This window comes from Macrotis lagotis, chromosome X (genome assembly GCF_037893015.1).
Source record: "Macrotis lagotis isolate mMagLag1 chromosome X, bilby.v1.9.chrom.fasta, whole genome shotgun sequence".
Taxonomy (NCBI): domain Eukaryota; kingdom Metazoa; phylum Chordata; class Mammalia; order Peramelemorphia; family Peramelidae; genus Macrotis; species Macrotis lagotis.
The window spans coordinates 284,321,072-284,341,890 of NC_133666.1; the positions used below are offsets into that span (position 1 = coordinate 284,321,072).

General features: G+C 36.9%; 1 protein-coding gene across 7 annotated transcripts in view; it reads left to right on the plus strand.

The window, feature by feature from the left end:
• The first annotated feature begins 3,734 nt into the window (after positions 1 to 3,734).
• Positions 3,735 to 20,819, plus strand: part of RICTOR (RPTOR independent companion of MTOR complex 2) — a 138,122-nt gene continuing 121,037 nt past the window's right edge. For 5 of the 7 annotated variants that reach the window (XM_074206786.1, XM_074206787.1, XM_074206790.1 and 2 more), the window contains exons 1-2: positions 3,735 to 3,809; positions 3,991 to 4,036. In XM_074206786.1, the coding sequence (XP_074062887.1) occupies positions 3,761 to 3,809; positions 3,991 to 4,036 (95 nt within the window). In that variant the 5' untranslated portion in view covers positions 3,735 to 3,760. Of the gene's footprint in view, positions 3,810 to 3,990; positions 4,037 to 13,932; positions 15,111 to 20,819 lie in introns of those variants that run through there. The other 2 variants (XM_074206789.1, XM_074206793.1) reach the window with 2 other exon arrangements.

Consider the following 20,819-nt stretch of genomic DNA (forward strand, 5'->3'; position numbering starts at 1 on the left):
TCTACATAAACTATTTTAAAAAATAGGAGAGGAAGGTGTTCTGCCAAACTCCTTTTATGATACCAACATGATGCTGATACCTAAACCAGGAAGAACCAAAACAGACAAAGAGAATTATAGACCAATCTCCCTAATGAATATTGTTGCAAAAATCTTAAATAAAATTTTAGCAATGAGACTACATTACATTATTACTAGGATAATACACCATGATCAGGATGGATTTATACCAGGAAGGCAGGGATGGTTCAACATTAGGAGAACACTCAATATGATTAAACCTATCAATAACAAAGCCAACAGAAATCATATGATTATCTCAATAGATGCTGAAAAAGCCTTTGATAAAATACATTATCCATTCCTATTAAAAATACTAGAGAGTTTAGGAATAAATGGAGTTTTCCTTAAAATAATAAATAGTATCTGTCTAAAATATCAACAAATATTATATTTAATTGGAATAAACTTGGAACATTTCCAATAAAATCAGGGGTGAAACAAGAATGCCCATTATCATCATTACTATTCAATATAGCATTAGAAATGCTAGCAGTAGCAATAAGAGAAAGAAACTGAAGGAATCAGAATTGGCAATGAGGAAGCAAAACTTTCACTTTTTTGCAGATGATATGATGGTATACCTAGAGAAACTATGAAAATCATTAAAAAAAATCCTTGAAACAATTAACAAATTCAGCAAAGTAGCAGGATATAAAACAAACCCACATAAATCCTCAGCATTTCTATATATGTACAACAAAGCCCAAGAGCAAGAGATAGAAAGAGAAATTCCATTTAAAATAACTATACAGCATTAAATATGTGGGAATCTACCTCCCAAGACAACCCAGAAACTGTATGAACACAATTATAAAATACTCCTTACCCAAATCGAGTCAGATATAAATAATTGGAAAAATGTGAAATACTCATGGTTAGGTTGAGCTAGTATGATAAAAATGACAATCTACCCAAATTAAATTTCTTATTTAGTGCCATACCAAATAAATGATCAAATAACTACTTTACCATGCTAGAAAATAATAGTATCAAAATTCATCTGCAGCAACAAAAGGGCAAGAATAGCAAGGGAACTGATGAAAAAAAATGTAAAGGACCTAGCTCTACCAGATTTCAAACTATAATATAAAGCAGCAAACCAAAAAAACTGCCTGGTACTGAATAGAATAATAAGAATAATGAGAATAATAAAAATAAGAAGAAAGTAATAAGAAATAAGAGTAATGGATCAGTGGATTGGGATAGGTCCATAAGAAACTGCAGAAAATGACTACAGCAATCTACTGTTTGACAAACCCAAAGACATCAGTTTCTGGGATAAGAACTCACTATTTGATAAAAATTTTGGGGAAAACTGGAAAATAGTACAGCAAAAACTAGGCATAGATCTACATCTCATCCCCCAAACCAAGATAAGGTCAAAAGGGGTACAGGATTTAGACATAAAGAGTGATACCATAGATAAATTAATAGACCCAAAAAAAATCCTCTATCTGATCTATGGAAGAAGGGTAAATTTATGACCAAATAAGAATTAGCTCATTATAAACTGCAAAATGAATGATTTTGATTATATTAAAATAAAGAGGTTTTGTACTAATAAAATCAATGCTGCCCAAATTAGAAGGAAAGCAAAAAGGTTGGTCACAACTAGGAGTTCTGATAAAGGTCTCATTTCTTTTTTTTTTTTTTTTTTTAGGTTTTTGCAAGGCAATGGAGTTAAGTGGCTTGCCCAAGGCCACACAGCTAGGTAATTATTAAGTGTCTGAGGTGGAATCTGAACCCAGGTACTACTGACTCCAGGGCTGGTGCTTTATCCACTGCCACCTAGCCACCCCCACCCCTCATTTCTAAAATATATAGAGAATTGCATCAAATTCATGAGATCACAAGTCATTCCCCAATTGATAAATGGTCAAAGAATATGAACAGATTTTTTCAAATGATGTAATTAAAGCTATAGATAATCATATGAAAAAATGCTCCAAATCACTATTGAACAGAGAAATGCAAATTAAACAATGATGTATCATCTCACACCTATCAGATTAATCAAGATGAGAAAAAGGAAAAATGATCAATATTATAGAGGTTGTGGGAGGAGTGGGATATTGATGCATTGCTGGAGTTGTGAACAAAACCAACCTTTCTGGAGAGCAATATGGAACTATGCCCCCAAAGCAATAAAACTGTCCATACCCTTTGACCCAGCAATTCCAATTCTAGGTCTATATCCAGAAGAAATTATAAAAAATGGGAAAAGTCCTGCTTGTTTTTAAAATATTTGTAGCAGCTCTTTTTGTAGTGGCAAAGAACCAGGAATTGAGGGGATGCCCATCAATTGGGGAATGGTGAAACAAGTTATGGTTCATAAGTACTATGGAATACTATTGTTCTATAAGAAACCATAAATGGTTGGACTCTAGAGAAGTATGAAATGACTTACAGGATCTGATGCTGAGAGAAGGGAGTACAGCCAAGAGAACAATGTACACATTAACAATAACATTGTGAGAACAGCTTAGATGGAGGCATCTCTTCTTAGCAGCCCAGAGAGGTAGGACAACTGTATTTGACTGGCTATAGACAATGTGAAACCCACGGGGGAAGCAAAACAAAACAAAACAAAAAAAAGGAAGAAGAAAACCAAAATACAGAAAAACAAAACAAAACAGAACGCTTTGTAAAAATTATTTATGTATCTCTCTCTTCATCCTAATTCCTCATGCCAAAATTACTAATTTGTAAACATGTTTATCAAAATATGTATGTAAAATGCTACCTTGATTGGTTCCTGCTGAGAGCTGGGAGGAGGAAGGAAATTTTGTAACTTGGAAATATGCACGTGCATATAAAAAATAGCAATAAAAACAAATATTGCATTTGATATAGCATTTATTCAGATGTTGTTTTTGGATGTCTATCATTTCAAATGTACCATATTAAGTATTAAATACACCTTTACTCTTGTCATTATGCTATTTCCAATATTAGGCTAATCTCTAGAGATTTAAAAAAAACTATAGTCTCCACCACTGACATCCTCTCCCAATTTTTTCACGGTTGTAGAGGAAAAACCCGAAGAGAACTTTATTCCTGACATTCTTTCCTGAGCGAGGCAGAGAATGCCCTCCGGTCACTTGAGCGCCAAGCGCCTGGAGGCTCCGGTCCCGGGCATCCCTGGCAGCAGCACCACGCAGGTGCGTCCACCGCAGGGAAGGGCGCACGCATCAGAAGCTGCGCAGGTGGGCACAGAAGCCCGATTCTTCCTCCTCTTCCCGGTCCATCTTCATCTGTGTCCACGCAGGGTGAAACTTTAGCTGAGAAAGCTCAAATACGGCGGCCCTGAAGGTCCGGCGCCGTGACCCCCTTTCCCACTGCCCCGCCTCGGGTCAGCTCTCTTCCGCGGAGGCTCAGGCTGGTTATGGGGGGGGGGGCGGTGTTGGCGCGCCGCGGGCGGCCCGCGGGGTCCCGTGCGCGGGGAGGCTTCCCCCCGGGATCCGGCTAAAGGCGGTCGGGCCGCGGCCACGCGCGCGCGCCGCCGCCGGGTTCCCGCTCTGGGCCCCTCGCCCCGCCCCCCGGCCCGGCTGGCGGCGCGGGAGGGGGAGGGGAGGAGCGCGGGCGCCGAGGCCCGGCGGGGCGGGGGGAGGAGAGGAAGCGCGGGGCGGGGGAGCGGGGAAGGGGGCTCTCGCGCGATTGGGCGAGGTTTCCGGTGTTGTGACTGAAGCCCGTCAACATGGCGGCGAGTGTCCGCGGCCGCTCGCTCAAGCACCTCCGGATACGAGGTGAGCCTCCTCCGTCCCTCCCGGCTCCGCGCCCGCGGCGCCAGCCCCTCGGGGTGGCCGGGCCCCCTCCCCTGCCCCGGGGCCGCTGGGCGGGCGTGAGCGCGGCGCCCCGGGCTGCGGCCGCGGCCGGGGCCGCCGCCGGCCTGGGAGTCCTAACCGGGTGTCTCTGTGTTTCGCGCAGGGCGGAATGACAGCGGCGAGGAGAACGTCCCGCTGGATCTCACGCGAGGGTAACGGCGCGGGGGGGACGGGGCGGGGGAGGGGCGGGGGCGCCCCCCTCCGCCCGGGGGCGGCCCGGCCCGGCCCTCCCGGGGGCCGCCGGAGGATTGTCTGGGGAAGAGCGACCACATCCTGCCCTGCCTCGGGCCGGAGCCGCCCGGGGGGCGCGGGGGGGGGTCCCGCCGCGCACACGCGCACACGCCCACCCTCCCCCTCCCCGCGCCGCCGGGCGCGGAGTTGGCGGAGTCCGCCCCCTCACCCCGCTGCAGGTTCATTGTTTACCGGCGGCGCGCCGAGGGTTTGTTTACCCCGCCTCGGCGAGATGCGTGAAAGCTCTACCCTCGCCCCACATTCCTTCCGGCGGCGGCTGTGCTGGAATGCGCTCTCCGCTCGCTGCTTGGAGATTTACTGATTCGTAGAAAAGAATTTTCTTTTCCTTTTTTTTTATTGTAAGTGTGATTTGGTCGGCTGGTTCTGGCCACGATCGGTTTCACTTAGACTTTTCCCTACGGTGTAGACTCGAAGCCCAGGGGAAAAAAAAAACTTGAAATTGAAAATCTACAGAGATATTTGAAGACACAATTTCCATCTCCAATTTGCTACTTCAATATTGAGAGAAAAAATAGAAATTAGATTCTGTGTTATAGTTTTATTGCTTGAAGCCATTGAGGCTATTGTTGACGTCAAAAAATAGTAAGTATAATTTTTTTTAATAGTCCTTTCAAATCTTGACACAACTGTTAATGACAGAAAGGTTGAGCTGTCATGCAGCTATTTAGCCGCAATAGAACTATCTCAGAGTTAATGATTTATTCTTCGAGTCTTAAGGATTTGGTATCAAAGGAGCTATAGGTTTCAAGGAGAAGAAGTTTTGAAGTAAAACATTTTGTTTTTGTTTTTGCAAGGTTTTGCCCAAGGCCACACAGCTAGGTAATTATTAAGTATCTTGAGGCTGGATTTGAACTCAGGTACTCCTGACTCCACGGCCGATGCTCTATCCGCTGTGCCACCTAGCTGTCCCCAAAACAAATCTTTTAAGTGATAGAAGCAGCAATTAGTTCACTGCCTAAGTGGAAAAATGATGCTCTTCAGTAAAATTTTGGACAATAAAATGACTCTAAAACTTTTCTTGGTTTCTGAATGTAATAAAAGCATACAGTATCCTAAGTTGCAATAGCAGAGAAAATGCATCATCAGAAAAATATTATTTTTCTTAACTATCTTTGAACTTTTCTAACAAATCTAGTTTCTATAAAACTGAAACTTGCCATGCTGGTCCTTTACCAGATGAAGTTTATTCAAAATTTGATTTATAGCTGAGCAGAGTTTTTTTAAGAGGTAAAATTTCTGTTTTAAAATCAGCTTAGTCATTTCTTATAGTGTATACATTGTTGATGACGGAATCTTTGGTGTATGGCTGGTCTACAAGTAACCTACAAATTGAATGTTCAAATCTGATTTCAGCTAGACTTGGTTTACTGAAATTTGTTTTATGTATCAGACCCAGGCTTTTAAACTTCACTTAGTTTTTTTTTCCAATAAGTATTTATTAATTTCCCGTTGTTATGTTAGCTTAAGCATTTATTAAGTGCTTAATTTGGGCCTAGACAAGCTAAAAAACTGGAAAATCAATATAATAAGGGAAAAGAAAGATTTTTCCTGTCCTAAAGAAGCTTGCAGTCTTATGGGAGGAAGACAAATTAGGGTGGATAAAGGGACATGTATGGGGGAAGCTTATGGGGAAATGAATGGGAAATGGGAGGGGGGCGGGTCAAAGAGCCAAGCAAATAGTGAAGTAATAAAGCATCCTGTGGTATTGCACAGAAAATAAAAGAATAAATAAATAATTTTTTTTTAAAAAGCAATATATTTGATGTAAAAATAAATAGCATATTATTTGTTATAAAGTAGCTTGGCTTAAACAGTTTGATAAGATTTATTTGCACTTGTGTAGTGAAAATATTTTAAGCCATAAATTACAGAGTTATTGGGTTAGAATTTTGTTTGGGTCCACATAATCCTCTCAACCCAATGAAACAATCTAAAGAAAGTTAAGATTTACCTTTTAATAGTGACCTGAACCATTGCTTAATGAATCAACAACAGTAGGGCTGTCTGAGTGGATGAATCAGCTATTTGTGAAATGGATTGCTTTATGTAAAAAACATTTTAAAAAGTATAGCAGTTTTTCTATAATTTCAGTTATTTGTATATATTACTTGAAATCATAGTGAAATAGAAATCATACTTAATGAGACTCTTAATACTTAGACATTTTAGTATATATCTCATAAAATAAGAATTGTGTAAACTACATTAAAAAAGGGGAAGAAGTTGAATTATTTTATACTTAACACTAAGAAATAATGTTACTAGGGTTAAATTTGAGATTTTTTTTTAAAAAGACCAGTTAGATATGAAAATAAACTGACAGGTATATTGTTTGTAAAGTGATTTATACCCATTATCTCACTTGAATATTTGTAGAATTAAGTTATTATTATCCTCATTTTACATGTGGGGAAACTGAAACTAAGAGATTCTAAGTGACTTGACCTTGATCAAATAGCTAGTAAGTGTCTTGAGGTGGATTTCAACTGGGGTATTTCTGATTCTTGAGTTCAGCATTTTTTCCACTAGGTGTTGTTTAGTCACATCCAACTCTTTGTGACCCCATTTGTGTTTTTTTTTTTTGGACAAAGATACTGGAGTGGTTTGCTTTTCCAGCTCATTTTACACATGAGGAAACTGAGCTAAACAGTTAAGTGACTTGCCCAGGATCAGACAGCTAGTGTCTAAAAGCTGAATTTGAACTCAGGAAAATGAGCCTTCCTGATTCACAGCACTCTGTCCACTTTGACACTTAGCTGCTCTCCCACTAGGTACACTGCCATATATGGATCTCTGTAATATATTACCCCTGATTATAATAGGAAAAAAGTAATTTGTGTACACTAAATATGCATGTGAAAAGTAGTAATCGAATAGAATTTGGAGGAAAATGTGATATTTTGTTTTGCAGTCCTTTTATTTTGTCTACTACTTTGCCCAGTATATAGTGTAGTGCCTCTCACATAGTAGTAGTAATGTTAATTACTTAGAACCAAGTTTTCACTAATTGTCTGTTGATTAACTCAACTCAAATCAGGTGAAATTGTATTAGGTGTTATTAGAATTAGTTATTGTGATAGGTCATATTACTTTCTGTTATTTGAGAGACTGCTTTGCTTAGTGGATAGAGTTGGCTAGGTTCAAATCCTGCCTCCTACACATAATGTCTGTTCCAACCCTTGGAGGTTCACTTAACCTCAGAACTCTAGGCCACCTTCCAAGACTTGAGTTTTTTCATGGGGGGGGTTCTCTGTCATTGAAATCATGCTGTAGTCCCTATCCCTAGCCTCTCCAAGATCAAATCTTGCTATGCAAATTATTATTTAATTTATTGACTTCCCATGCACTTATTATACACAGCATTAACTGTTTATAATTTTTTAATATTTCAATTTTCTCTGTTTTCTATACATTGAAAAACCAGTTATCAGCTGATATACTTTAATATAGGAACCCATGAATTTTTCTTTAAAAAGTGATCTTGGGGCAGCTAGGTGGCGCAGTGATAGAGCACTGGCCCTGGAATCAGGAGTACCTGAGTTCAAATGAGGCCTCAGACACTTAATAATTACCTAGCTGTGTGTCCTTAGGCAAGCCACTTAACCCCATTTGCCTTGCAAAAAAAAAAAAAACTTTAAAAAAAGTGATCTTAACCTGGTATTCATGAAATTAAAATATTTTTAATAGCTGTATTTTAATGTAACTAGTTGTTTTGTAATCTTAAACTTTTCATGAATTCAAAAGCTTTATTATGAGAAGGGGTTGATAGATTTCACAGATTTCCAAAGGGTTTCACAAAAATGTACCCAGCTTCATTGTTGGTTTAATTGTCTTGTGTGACATGTAATGAAATGAAGATGAACAGGATAGGAAAAACTAAGCTATTCTTCAGGTCTTTATGAGTCAAATTTTTATACTATGTCTGTGTATTACTTCGCAATGAATTCCCAGAATATTGGATGTATTTTATTTATTAGTTTAAATTATATATTATTTTAATCTATTTAATTGTAAAGATCAAATAGATTCAAAACAAAATATATTTTTTTATAATATATCCTCTTTTGCTAACTTGCCAGCTTCTTTCCTTTTAGTATGAAAAACTGAGTTGACTATAAACATTTAGAAAGGGAGAATAGTAGAGAGAACTAAACTCTAAAAAAGAATACATTTTACAACATCTCTAGCAAGTGAAGCTCTTCAGTGATAGGGAGCTCTGTGTGCTCTTTAGAGATAACCCATTGTACTTTCAGATAGCTCAATTTGTTAGTAAGTTTTTCCTTATATCTATCCAGTTGAAATCTGTTTTATTAACTTGCATCCATTGCTCTTGGTCTTAGTCTCTCTCCCAAAATAAAACAACTCTAATCTTGTTTCCACATTGCAACCTTTCATATCATTGAAGACAGTTATCATGGTCTACCAAATTTTATTGGACTCAATCTTCTTGCTTTCTTTAACTCATATGTTATTATTTCAAGTTTTCTTAATGATTCTGCTTGTTCTCCTTTGGGCAGACTGTTGCTTCTCAGTGTCTTTTTAAAATGTGACACCCAACATTCTTGTTAGATATAGGAGAGATGAATTTGAGTTGAAAGACCTGGGTTAGAATTGTCTCTTCTTTTTGTGTGACCTTGATTGTCATGAATGCCCTTTTGGTCCTTGACTTTCTCTTCTGTTTAATGAGAGTCAAAGCAGATAATTTCTTTGATCCCTTTCAGCTCTAAATCTTATGATTTTATGAACTCTTTGTTTTTTCCTTTTTCTTATTGTGTGTGTGTGTGTGTATATATATATATATATATATATACATACATATATATGTGTATATGTGTGTGAGAGTGTGTATATATATATATATACATATATATATATATATATGACTTCATTATTTAACTTGTGTTCATTTCACAGTAAAATGATTATATCTAGCAAACCTCCCATAGTGTGTAAGGGGAAAAATAATTAGCTGCAGATAGGTCATCTAAGAGGTTATCAAAATAACCAATTAATGGAACTGGCAAGGAATAGCAAGAGAATTGGTGAAATTGAACTTGGAAAGATAGAGAAGATATTTGAGAAGATGAATTGAAGGGATTAATTATGGAAAGGCAGCAGTGAGCAAAAGGACAAAGGTAATTCCATATTAGCAAACCTATGTCAAACATGAAATTATGATATTACCAACTGAAAGAAAAAAATTGGTTAAGTTATATATTTGAGAAGAAAGTTATTTTTTAATTTTATTTTTTTAAAGATTTTATTTGAGTTTTACAATTTTTCCCTTGATCTTACTCGCCCCCCCCCCCACAGAAGGCAATTTGCCAGTCTTTACATTGTTTCCATGGTATACAGTGATCCAAAATGAATGTGATGAGAGAGAAATCATATCCTTAAGGAAGAAACATAAAGTATAAGAGATAGCAAGATCAGACAATAAGATACCAGTTTTTTCCCCCCTAAATTAAAGGTCCTTGGTCTTTGTTCAAACTCCACAGTTCTTTCTCTGGATACAGATGGTATTCTCCAATTCAGAGAGCCCCAGAGAAGAAAGTTATCAGGATCATAGTTAGACACATACACACACAGCAGTCCCATTTTATAGGTGAGAAATGGAGGCCTAGAGAAAGAGTGACTTGCCTGAGATTTCAGAGCCAGTAAGTGTCTGAGTCAGAATTTGAGTTGAAGTGCTTCATTACAAATCCAGTGCCTTTCCCACTGTACTATACTGCCTTTGATAATTGTTTCAAGTTTTCTGGATTTATAGTTAGCTGAAAACTAGATTTGAATTCTGCCATTAACACTTATTAGTTGTTTGACCATGGGCATATTTCATTTCAGTGAGCTTCAGTTTCTTTGTCTGTAAAATGGGGATATTATCTCACTGGGAGAGATCAACCCTGGGTGATTCAGTTGATCTCTCTCTATATCTATCTATCTATCCATCTATCTATCTATCCATCTATCTATCTATCTATCTATCTATCTATCTATCTATCTATATCTGTAGATCCATAGATATAAATGAAATGTTTTGTTAGCTTTAAGGAACTACAGAAAGTTCTGCTTTTTGTTTTATTGTTTTGAAAAGGTGAATTTGTTTTCACAATTGATACATTAAGGAACAATTTGAGTATAACTTGAATTTTGTGTTTTCTTATGTGAGATTTTTATCTATAAAAAAAGAAAATTGCACCATTTCACAATTATTCACAAACTTGAAACTTTCCAACCTTTAAACTTCAGCCCTTTTTCAAGGTAAAGTGCCATATTTATTGTATATCCTCTGGTACATTAGGAACCATGGGCTGACTAAGATTGTTTCATTTTTATCTCTTCCTCCACCTAACGCCATGGGTTGAGGTGCACCCTTCCTGCCATTTAATTTTGCCAGCCCCTGCCCTGGGAATCTGGGAGCATGCTAAGTAGTTGTTTGAGGCCATCACTATGTAGTGTGGTTTTTATGTATTTCTTAACTATTTAACATGTACTACACTATGCTGCTATTATTTGGTTTCTTTTTCTTTAAAATGTGTTACTGATGAAGTTTTTGAGTGTTGTACTTCGGACCCCATTTTCCTCAGAAGCCCTGTGGCTTTTTTAATTACCCAATTTCACATAACTAATTATTAGGAATGAATTTGCTGACTTATAGGGCAGCTGGCAATATAAATGTCAGGTACTGTCGTGTGATGTTGTAGGTGATACTGGCATGTCCACAGTGCTCAGCCGACAGGAGACAGGACACTAGAGAGCTCATGGGACTCATTCCAGACCTAAACAGAGGTCTCGGAGACATCAGCATAGAGGAGCTGTAATCTGAAGAAGTAAGTAAGAAGGATCAGTGTTAATCTTGGAGAACAGTGTTAAGGGGTAATAAGAAAAGGACTTAGCAAAAGAGAAGTAACAATTAGTCAGGAATAGCAAAAGAAATAGAACAGTATAGTGTTATAGAAGTCAAGAGGTGGGGAGCATTAAAAGGAGGATATGAGAGACAGGGTTGTATTATAAGGGCAAGGGCACAGACACAGTGCTTTAACAGACAAGGGAGTTTAACTCCATTTCCAGTTCCCTGAAAAATAGTAATTTGAGTCTGAACTAGTTTTATTTGTCAGATGACCAAATAAATTCTACTTTGTTCACTAAAGTCTCAGTTTATCATTTTGTGAATATGCTGTCTTTTAGAAACCATAATCAAGTTAAGAGAAAACTTTGATAACTCTATTAAATCCTTTTAAACCAGTCTTATAATTGATAACATTCATGTGTGTGTAAGTTTAAGACAGTACTTTTTAATTTAAGTTATAGTTAACTCCCACACTGTAAATTAATTAGTGAAGATAAAAAATGGCAATATTTAATGTTGAAAGAGTTATGGAATGATTGGCACACTAATATACTGTTAGTTGAGTTGTAAATAATTACAACTTTTGGAAAGCATTCTGCAATTATGCAAATAAAGTGACTAAATTTTCCATACCCTTTAAACCAGAGACTCCAAGGGCCATGTACCCCAAGGAACTCATCCATAAGAGGAGAATCCCTATATGAATGTAATGGTATATTATTGGGCTTTAAGAAATGATATATGTGATGAATAGAGAGGTATGGAAAGAGCTACACGAACTAATAGAGTGAAGTAAGCAGAGCCAAGAAAACCATATACAAAATAATGCAAATGAAAGCAGCCATATATCATAAAACCAAAGGTGAATCTAACACAATTTTAAAGATCAAATATGATTTGAATGAAGAGAGAGAAAAAGTACTCCCACTCTGATCCCACCCCTTTGTGGAGTTGGGAGATCAGTCAGGTATTATGCATTGCACACATTTTTGGATTTTTTTTCAGTTTGCTGATTTTCTTTCTCTTTTCAAAATAATATTTTTTTTATATGGGATATCTCGGAGGGGGAAAGGAAGGATATTGGGAATAATTATGATGATGTAAGAAACAAAGTAACAGTAAAAACTGATTTTAAAAAGCAAAATTGATTTTGTCAGGGTGTTTTGTTTTGCTTTCGAAGTTAAAAGTAGAAAAAATGGTATTTAATATTTTACTCACTTTTTTCTCCTCATCTTTGGTTATTTTTGTATATTGAACTAGAGTACCCTTGATTCTATTCCTTCAAGATGCCTATCTACTGCTAGTTAGTACTTGAATAATGTGTTATTCACTGTTTCAAGTGTGTCAACCTCATTTTTCTAACTAGAAGACTACAAGCTGGATTTTTGAAGTAAGAATATTTTGGTAAAATTTTAGCTCTGCTATTTGCCTGTGACCCAGGACAAGTCACTTTACTTCTCTGATTCTCAACTTACCAGTAGGGTTGGGTAGGGACATGGTCAGATACTTGCTTTCCAAGATCCCTTCCACACTAAATCTATGCTCCTAATTATTATATACTTTTTCTGTAACTATCATGACATCAAATTCAGTACTGAGTTCATAACTCAGATACTTGCTAATTATTTTTAACCGCCTAAGTACTGATAAAAATTCTCTTAAATCATAGTGAAATGAGTAATGACAACAGAAGGATGAAATCACTTCTCTTCATGAGTTAGTAAGGCTTTGATTGGAGGATTAGAGTCTATATAGATAGTAGTTTACAGTCTTCACTAAATTGTTAAAGTTATGAATTTAACTGTACAAAAGATTTGAAGCATAAGCCTGTTTTTTTTTTTTTAGGTTTTTGCAAGGCAAATGGGGTTAAGTGGCTTGCCCAAGGCCACACAGCTAGGTAATCATTAAGTGTCTTGAGGCCGGATTTGAACTCAGGTACTCCTGACTCCAGGGCCGGTGCTCTATCCACTGCATCACCTTAGCTGCCCCAAGCCTATTCTTTTAAAAATATATAATAATCAAAATATCAAGTAGTAGCACATCACAACATAATATACATTTAAATAGAGTAATTTTTCAAAATGTAGCAACTTGGAACTAGTCATTCATGTTAAAGCTTTAGAGCTTCTCTTGACTTTCAGTCTTCTCAATTGTAATTCCCTCTAACAGACTTCCTGTGCATGCTTAACCCAGTACTTGGCATAGTAAGCCCTTAAATGCTTGTTGACTTAACATTAATCAGCTTCTATATAACCATAATAGGAAAATGGACAGATAACAAGAAATGGTGAAAAAATCCAAAAAATATTAGTAGTATTACATTGCATATTACCTGCTAGTCAAAACTAGACCACTCACTATTCCCCCCAAATACCTTGTACTATCCCATTCAGGCTTTTGTGCTTACTCTTCCTTAAAAGTCTCAAATGGCCTACTTTCGCTCTCCTGTTCATAAGCTGATAGCAGCTTGTATTCCATAAAGTCTTCCCACTTTTATCCAGTTTGAAGTGATCTCTTCCTCCTCTTTTCATAAAAATTTTTTATTCTTTATGTAAATTTAGATCTATTGCTTTTTCTGTAGCTGCATTATCCTCCTTACTAAATTGTGCACTTAAAGGCAGATGCCATGTTTTTTTTTTAAAATATATTAGTGCATGTCCCAACCCCTCGTACAGTACTTTATATATGCTTGGTTTGTTGAATGATGTTTGTTATAACTGACTGAATATGGATTACCTTCAAATAATTTAAAATCACAGTTCAGTTTCCTATCACCCTACAATAATATGTGATCAAAAAAAGTTAAAATTAATTTTAGTATTTAGATAAATGAAACAGTTAAAGGTAATCTGAAGGTGGGAATGTGTGAACAGAGAAAAAGATGCATATTTTTCAGAGAAAATTATAAAGGTTATTTGGGGATATATATATATATATATATATATATATATATATATATATATATATATATAACCTCTGCATTTATTAGTAAATAAAACTGGGTTGATATTTCACTCTATGATGTAGTCAAATGCACAAATAAACATGCAAATGCTCCCTTCTTTCCTTTTTCTAGTCCTGAATCTTCTGGCTTGACCCTATTTTCAGAAACCTAAGGCATTGGTAGAAGAAAGCGATAAATCCTTGCACATTTGAGCAATAAATTGAAAAAGTCTGAAAACATGTGCAATTAGGTAATACCTATGGACCTCCCACCTCCAGGAAGGGGTAGGTTTAGGATGTCTTCTCATAGCTCTTTATATCTCACTTGATCTTTATAATTTTGTTAATTAACTTGTTTCATTTACATTGCTGTTACTGTGTAATTATTTTCATGACTGTATCAGTTCATTTAACTCTTTCCTTATTTTTCCTATTCATCACATGTATCACTTCTCACAGCATAGTAATAGTCCATTACATTCATGTACCACAGATCTACTTTGATTCCAGTTCTTTGTTATTACAAAAAGTACTGCTCTAAATATTTTTTTGTTTATTAGACACTTTCTTTTTAATTGATGATTTGATGTAAAAGCCCAGTATATGAGTGAAGGAGAGAAAGTATGAATAATCTGATCACATTCTGAAGTCAAACATTTTTTGGTTTTTCTTTTTTTAAAAATTGTATTTGTATCTATCTACATTGTAGGGATATTTGAGAGTTGACTCTTAAGGTCTGAAGCTTTAAACATTATTGACCATTGTGGTTTGCTGGTAACATTTTATGTAAATTGGGGAATAAGGACTATTGGCAAAAATCACCAAATATTTGTTTTCCTAAAGCCTAACAACTCATCTTTTCACCTTTGAAATGTTTGGGATGGAAGTTTGACAAAAAAGATTGAAAAAAAGAATTCTTTGAATTGCCATTTTATAGTTTTCCTATACAGACTGCAGGGGTTTTTATCTTTTTGCCACATAACATAACATGAATTTATATATGTCTTATTAATCACAGATCATAGAATTTAAGTCTGGAAGGGAATTTAGAAGTAATCTTGTGAGTCAAGATGGCGGAATAGAAGGAAGTAATGCAGCAGTGCTCCTATCCACAATTCTTCCAAACAGATCTATAAAATGCACCAGACCAAGTCCTGATGGAGAAATCCAGAAAAAGTCAAGTGAGTCCTTTGGGCCAGGTTGGCATAGAAAGATCTGTAGACAATGGAGACAGGATTGGGGCAGGAATACTTGGTATATGGAAAACCCTACCACCCAGGGAAAGGAGGTCCCAGACTTAGTTTGGGATCTTCTCAGACACATATTGGGGAACAGCAATGGAGACAAGTGCTATTTGGCAACTTTGTCACTTTCCTGCCTAGTTCCAAGTTAAAGATCCAGGATAGAATAAAAAGGGGATCTGGGTGGGGTACCATGTACTGAGAAAGAAGGAAGTTCAGAAAGCTTATAGTACTAGCAGTGTGGTTTAGCCCTCAGCTTTAGCAGGACTCACTTCCATCATCTAGTCTAGTCTTCAGAGAAATAACCAACACAGGAAAGGAAACTCAGATTGAAGGGAGGTCTTTAATTCTGCCACTTTGAATCAACAGAGCTTTCTAGCTAATTAACAAGTGTAGAGTCCAGAAGTAACCTACTGTTGTGTAGACCCAGGTCCAGGTCAGGAAATTGCAGTGTTCAGACTTGGGGCTGGGGGGGGATGGAAGTGAGTTAGCAGTCAGACTTTGTTTTGGATCAGACCCCCTTGAGAGCACTGAAAGCCTGTTTCTGAGAGCCTTAAACAATTCAACAGTTGATAATTCCAAGAAAGCAGCAACAAGACTAGCCCAGAATGTCCCTCCAGAACTATGGCAGAGCCCAGCCTATGAAGTTGGAAGTCAGGAAGTGGACTGGAAAAATGAGCAGATCAAAAATTAACTCCTTTATAATGAGCTATTATGGTGGAAAAAATACTCAAAGCACAAATATAGAAGAAGAGAATGACTCCAAAATTATCCTTAAGCAGTACCTCACAGAAATACACAGCTTAGGCACAGACTAAACTAGAATTCCTGGAAGAGATGAAACAAGAGTTAAAAATAGTTTTTAAAAACCTTTTTTATAAATTGAATAAGAGTATTTAAGGAAGAAATCTGAAGGGAAAACACCATGGAGGAAAGGAATGCAAAGGGAAATGACAATTTGGCACAAGTATAAAATTTTGTCCAAATACAAACTCCCTGAAAATTAAAATGGACCAAGCAGAAGTCAGTGACTTCATGAGGCAGCAAGAAATAGTCAAAAGGCTGAAAAAAATGAAGGAAATGTGATGCTTCTCATAGTAAAACCAATTGACTTGGAAAACAGACTAATAAGGAAAAAATTTTAAGAATCATTGAACTCTGAACACTAATTAAAAAGAACTACACATTCTATTATAAGAAATCTTAAAAGAAATTTTCTCAGGGATTTAGAACTAGAAGACAAAGTGGAAGTAGAAAGAATCCATTATCTTCTGAAAGAAGTCCCCAAATGGAAACTCCCAGGAACATTATAACCAAAACCCAGAACTTCAGGTCAAAGGAAAAAAATATTGCAAATGGCAGAAAAAAAGTATTCAAGTACTGAGATGCCATAGTCTGGATCATTTATGATTTAGCAGCCCTCCTAATCAAGTAATGGAGAACTTGGAATGCAGTATTTCAGAAGGGAAAAGACTTGCCTAATTAATCTCCTTCAGAGAGAACAGACTTTTTTTTAAATTTTTGCAAGACGGTGCAGTGGGGTTAAGTGACTTGTCCAAGGTCACACAGCTAGGTAATTATTTAGTGTTTGAGGCTGGATTTGAACTCGGGCCCTCCTGACAGGGATGGTGCTCTATTCACTGCACCACTTAGCTGCCCCTCTATTATATCTTGATGATTATTAAAAAAAGGAATGGAAAGAGAATAGAAGATACAGGGTGGTAAAAGGAAAAAAAGGGGAAATCACCTCTCACGATCAAGAGTACAAATGTAGGTATCTAAAGGTGGAAGAGGTAGGGGAGGAAGGACTGAGACTTGAATTTCTTATCTGAACTGGACAAAAGAAGGAGGAATACACATAGTGTTGGGTCAAAAATCCATTTCACTCAGTGGGAAAATTGGATGGAAGGAGCAGAAGAAGGGGGAGGGATTGGATGGAGAACAGATTGAGAGATTAGTCTTAAGCAAAAAAAGACCTCATAAGGATGTATAAAAATATTTTAATCCTTTGAGGTGGCAAAGTGGCAATCTGAGGTAATACCTATAAATCAGGGAATCAATAAGCAAGTTATGGTTTATAAATGTAATAGAATACTCCTGTGCTGAACTTTTATTGGTATAGTGAGTGACCAGCCACTTTTCCAGAGGACTAATAATGAGACTTGCTACATACCTCCCAAGAGAGAAGTGCAGGACTCAGAGCAAAATGAGAGTAATTTTTTTAGATACGGTTAATATGGAAATTTGTTTCATTTGGCTTTTCATATAGGTATTGAGAACTAATTAAAAGAAGAAAGGCACTGGAATTAAGAGGGACTGTGGGTAGGGAAAGTTTCCTTCAGAAAGTGAGATTTTTAGTTGGAACTTAAAAGGTAGGTAGTCAGGACAGAGGAGCAAGAGTTTCCCAATAGATAGAATGTCTTGTTTGTGGAACATCCAGGGAGGCCAGTGTCACTGGATGAAAGAGTATGTTTTGGGGAGTTAGGTTTGAGAAGATTGTAAAGGTAGGAGGGGGCCAGATTGTGAAGGGCTTTGAATATCAATAGAACATTTTGTTTTTGATCCTACAGGCATTAGGAAATCATTGAAATTTATTGAGATAGGAGATAACTTTTTGGAAAAGATCCTTTAATGTCACATTTTGAGCTATTGGATCAAATACTTTTTTTTTTTTGCTAATTTACGAGTACAATGTTATCTTGTATTTTCTGCAACTTTCCCCCAACTCTTAACTGTAAGGATGTGGTTTTCTGTGTTTAGGAATGTCTATCTTTATAGGCACTAAAGATACTATCAATACATATGTAAATAATTCTCAGAAAATAGCCTTGTTATTGATTTTTATAGAAAAGAGCAAATAGAATAGTTGATGGCATTTGATGACCTTCCAGGTTATTTTCCAAGTTGCCGTTTCATCTCATTTTCCCCACCTCACCCCTTCCCAAATTTTGTGTCCTCCCTACTATTAGGTTTCTTTTACTGTTTCTTGACTGTCAAGTCTCAGTTTTTGCCTCTCAGTTTTCTCAATTTTGTTGCCTTAGGCATGACCTTCTGATTCTTTTTTTTTTTATGCTTGATGTCCTTAGTATGGTGCTAATTTTAATTCTTGATTCTAGACCCTTTACTCATGTGGCATATCAGGGGATGTTCTACAGTGTTCAGATGTACTCATTCTACTGTGATAAGTACACATTAAGTACTTTTATCATTCATTAATGAAAAATAACTTGTGGAATCTTGATTTCCATTTTTCATATTTTGTACTTCTACTTTAATCTTTGGATGGTTTTTGGGATCATCTAGCTTACTAAAAAAACAGCTTTTTGCAAGCTCATTCTCCCCCACCATTTTTCACTGTTTTATAAAGCAGTACTTCTGTAAGGTTTTACATGCTAAATCAGTGCATCTTTTGGCTGTAATCACTATTTCTCTACTTGGAAAGGATATCGAATATTTATTAATTCAATCAATTTTTAGACTTTGTTGGATCCCTGATTTTGGTGATTGCCTTCCATCAGTTAAACTCAGTAGAAAATTGTTATAGCATTCATATTTTCTCCTTGATTAATTTTCTATATTTTGACCTCAGTGGTTCTTTCCAAAGTTACCAACACCTTCTTAACTGCCGAATCTAATGTTCTTTTCTCAGTTCTTATCCTTCTTGATTTCTCAATGAGCTTTGACACTGTCAGTAAGTCTCTTCTCCTTGTTACTTTGTTTTCTTTAGGTTTTCATGACATTATTTTCTCCTAATTTTCCTATCTTTCTACCAGTTTTTCTCAATGTCTTTTGCTACGTTTTCATCACACTCAGCAACTATATGTGTTCCAACAGTGTTGTGCCCTGGTCCTTCTCTTCTCTTCTCTTCTCTTCTCTTCTCTTCTCTTCTCTTCTCTTCTCTTCTCTTCTCTTCTCTTCTCTTCTCTTCTCTTCTCTTCTCTTCTCTTCTCTTCTCTTCTCTTCTCTATGTAAACTATTTCCCTTGGAGATCTCATCTCTCCCATGGATTCAATTATCTCTGTGCTGAGGATAATCAAACTATTTACTACAGCAACTACTATGGCTACTACGTGATTATTACTAGCTAACATTTTTATTGTGCTTACTGTGTTCTAGGCACTGTGCCAAGCACTTAGGGCAGTTAGATGGATAGAGCACCAGCCCTAGAGTCAGAAGGACCTGAGTTCAAATGTGACACTTGACCCTTATTAGCCAGGTGATCCTGGGCAAGTCACTTAACCCTGATTGCCTCACATCCAGGGCCATCTGCAGTCATCCTGATTCACATCTGTCAACTGGATCCAGAAGACTCCAGAGGAGAAAGAGGCTGGTGACTCAGAACAGTACCCCATACTCAAATCCAATTCACTTGCTTATCATGGCATCAGCTTCCCGATGTCATGATCTTCTTTGAAAACAGCATCAACAGCCAGGCACTTTACAGTTATCTTATTTGAACCTCACAACAACCTTGGGAAGTAGGTTTATCCTCATTTTACAGATGGGAAAACCAAGACAAACAGAGGTTTAAGTAACTTGTCTTAGGACAAACGTTATCATTATAAACATCAGTGTTTCCCTATGATCTCCAGAATCAAGATATAAAATTCCCTGTTTGTTTTCAAAGCTTACTAATCTAGCTTCCCTTTCTGTTTTTGTGGGGGGGGGGGTGTGTGTTCTTTTCTCTTTTATTTATTTTAGATAGATATTTATTATTAGTTTTTTATTTTTTGATTTTATTTATTTATTTTTGATTTTACATTTTTTCCTCTAATCTTGCTTTCCTCCCCCCACCCCTCCACAGAAGGCAGACTGTTAGTCTTTACATTGTTTCCATGGTATACATTGGTCTAAGTTGAATGTGATGGGAGAGAAAAAAAGTATAAGAGATAGCAAAATTACATAATAAGATAATGGTTTTTCTTTTTAAATTAAAGTATTATCTTTGATCTTTGGTCTTTGTTCAAACTCCACAATTATTTCTCTGGATATATATGTTATTCTCCATCTCAGATACCCCAAAATTGTGCCTTATTGTTGCACTGATGGAATGAGCAAGTCCATTAAGGTTGATCATCACCCCCATGTTGCTGTTAGGGTGTACAGTGTTCTTCTGGTACTAGCCTTTCCATTCTTAGACCTTATATTACCCTTACCCTTATGCTCTGTGATTCAGTGACACTGGATTTCTTATTGTTCTTCGAACAAGTTAGTACTTTTCTTGACTTCCATTTTCACTGGATTTTTCCCAGGCCTTAGAATTCTCACCCCCCCCCCCCCCCCCCCATCTCTGCCTTCTGGCTGCCTTCAAGCCCAAGCTAAAAATCTCACTTTTTGTTTTTTAACTTGTAAATATTTTCCTTTTAAATTTTATTTATTTTCTTAATGACCCCAAATAGTTTTTCCCAATTACATGCATGTTGTCAACATTAATACTTTTGCAAGCTTTTAAGTTCCACAGTTTTCTATCACCATCCCTTCCCCTTCATCTCTCCCCTTTCTCCCCGCAGCCATGGTAGCAAAGAGTAAGGATATAGATTGTACATGCACAATTATGTTTAACGTATTTCTATATTAATCATGTCATGAAAGAAAAATTAGAACTAATGGGGGAAAACCACGAGAAAGAAAGTAAAAACAAAAAAGTTT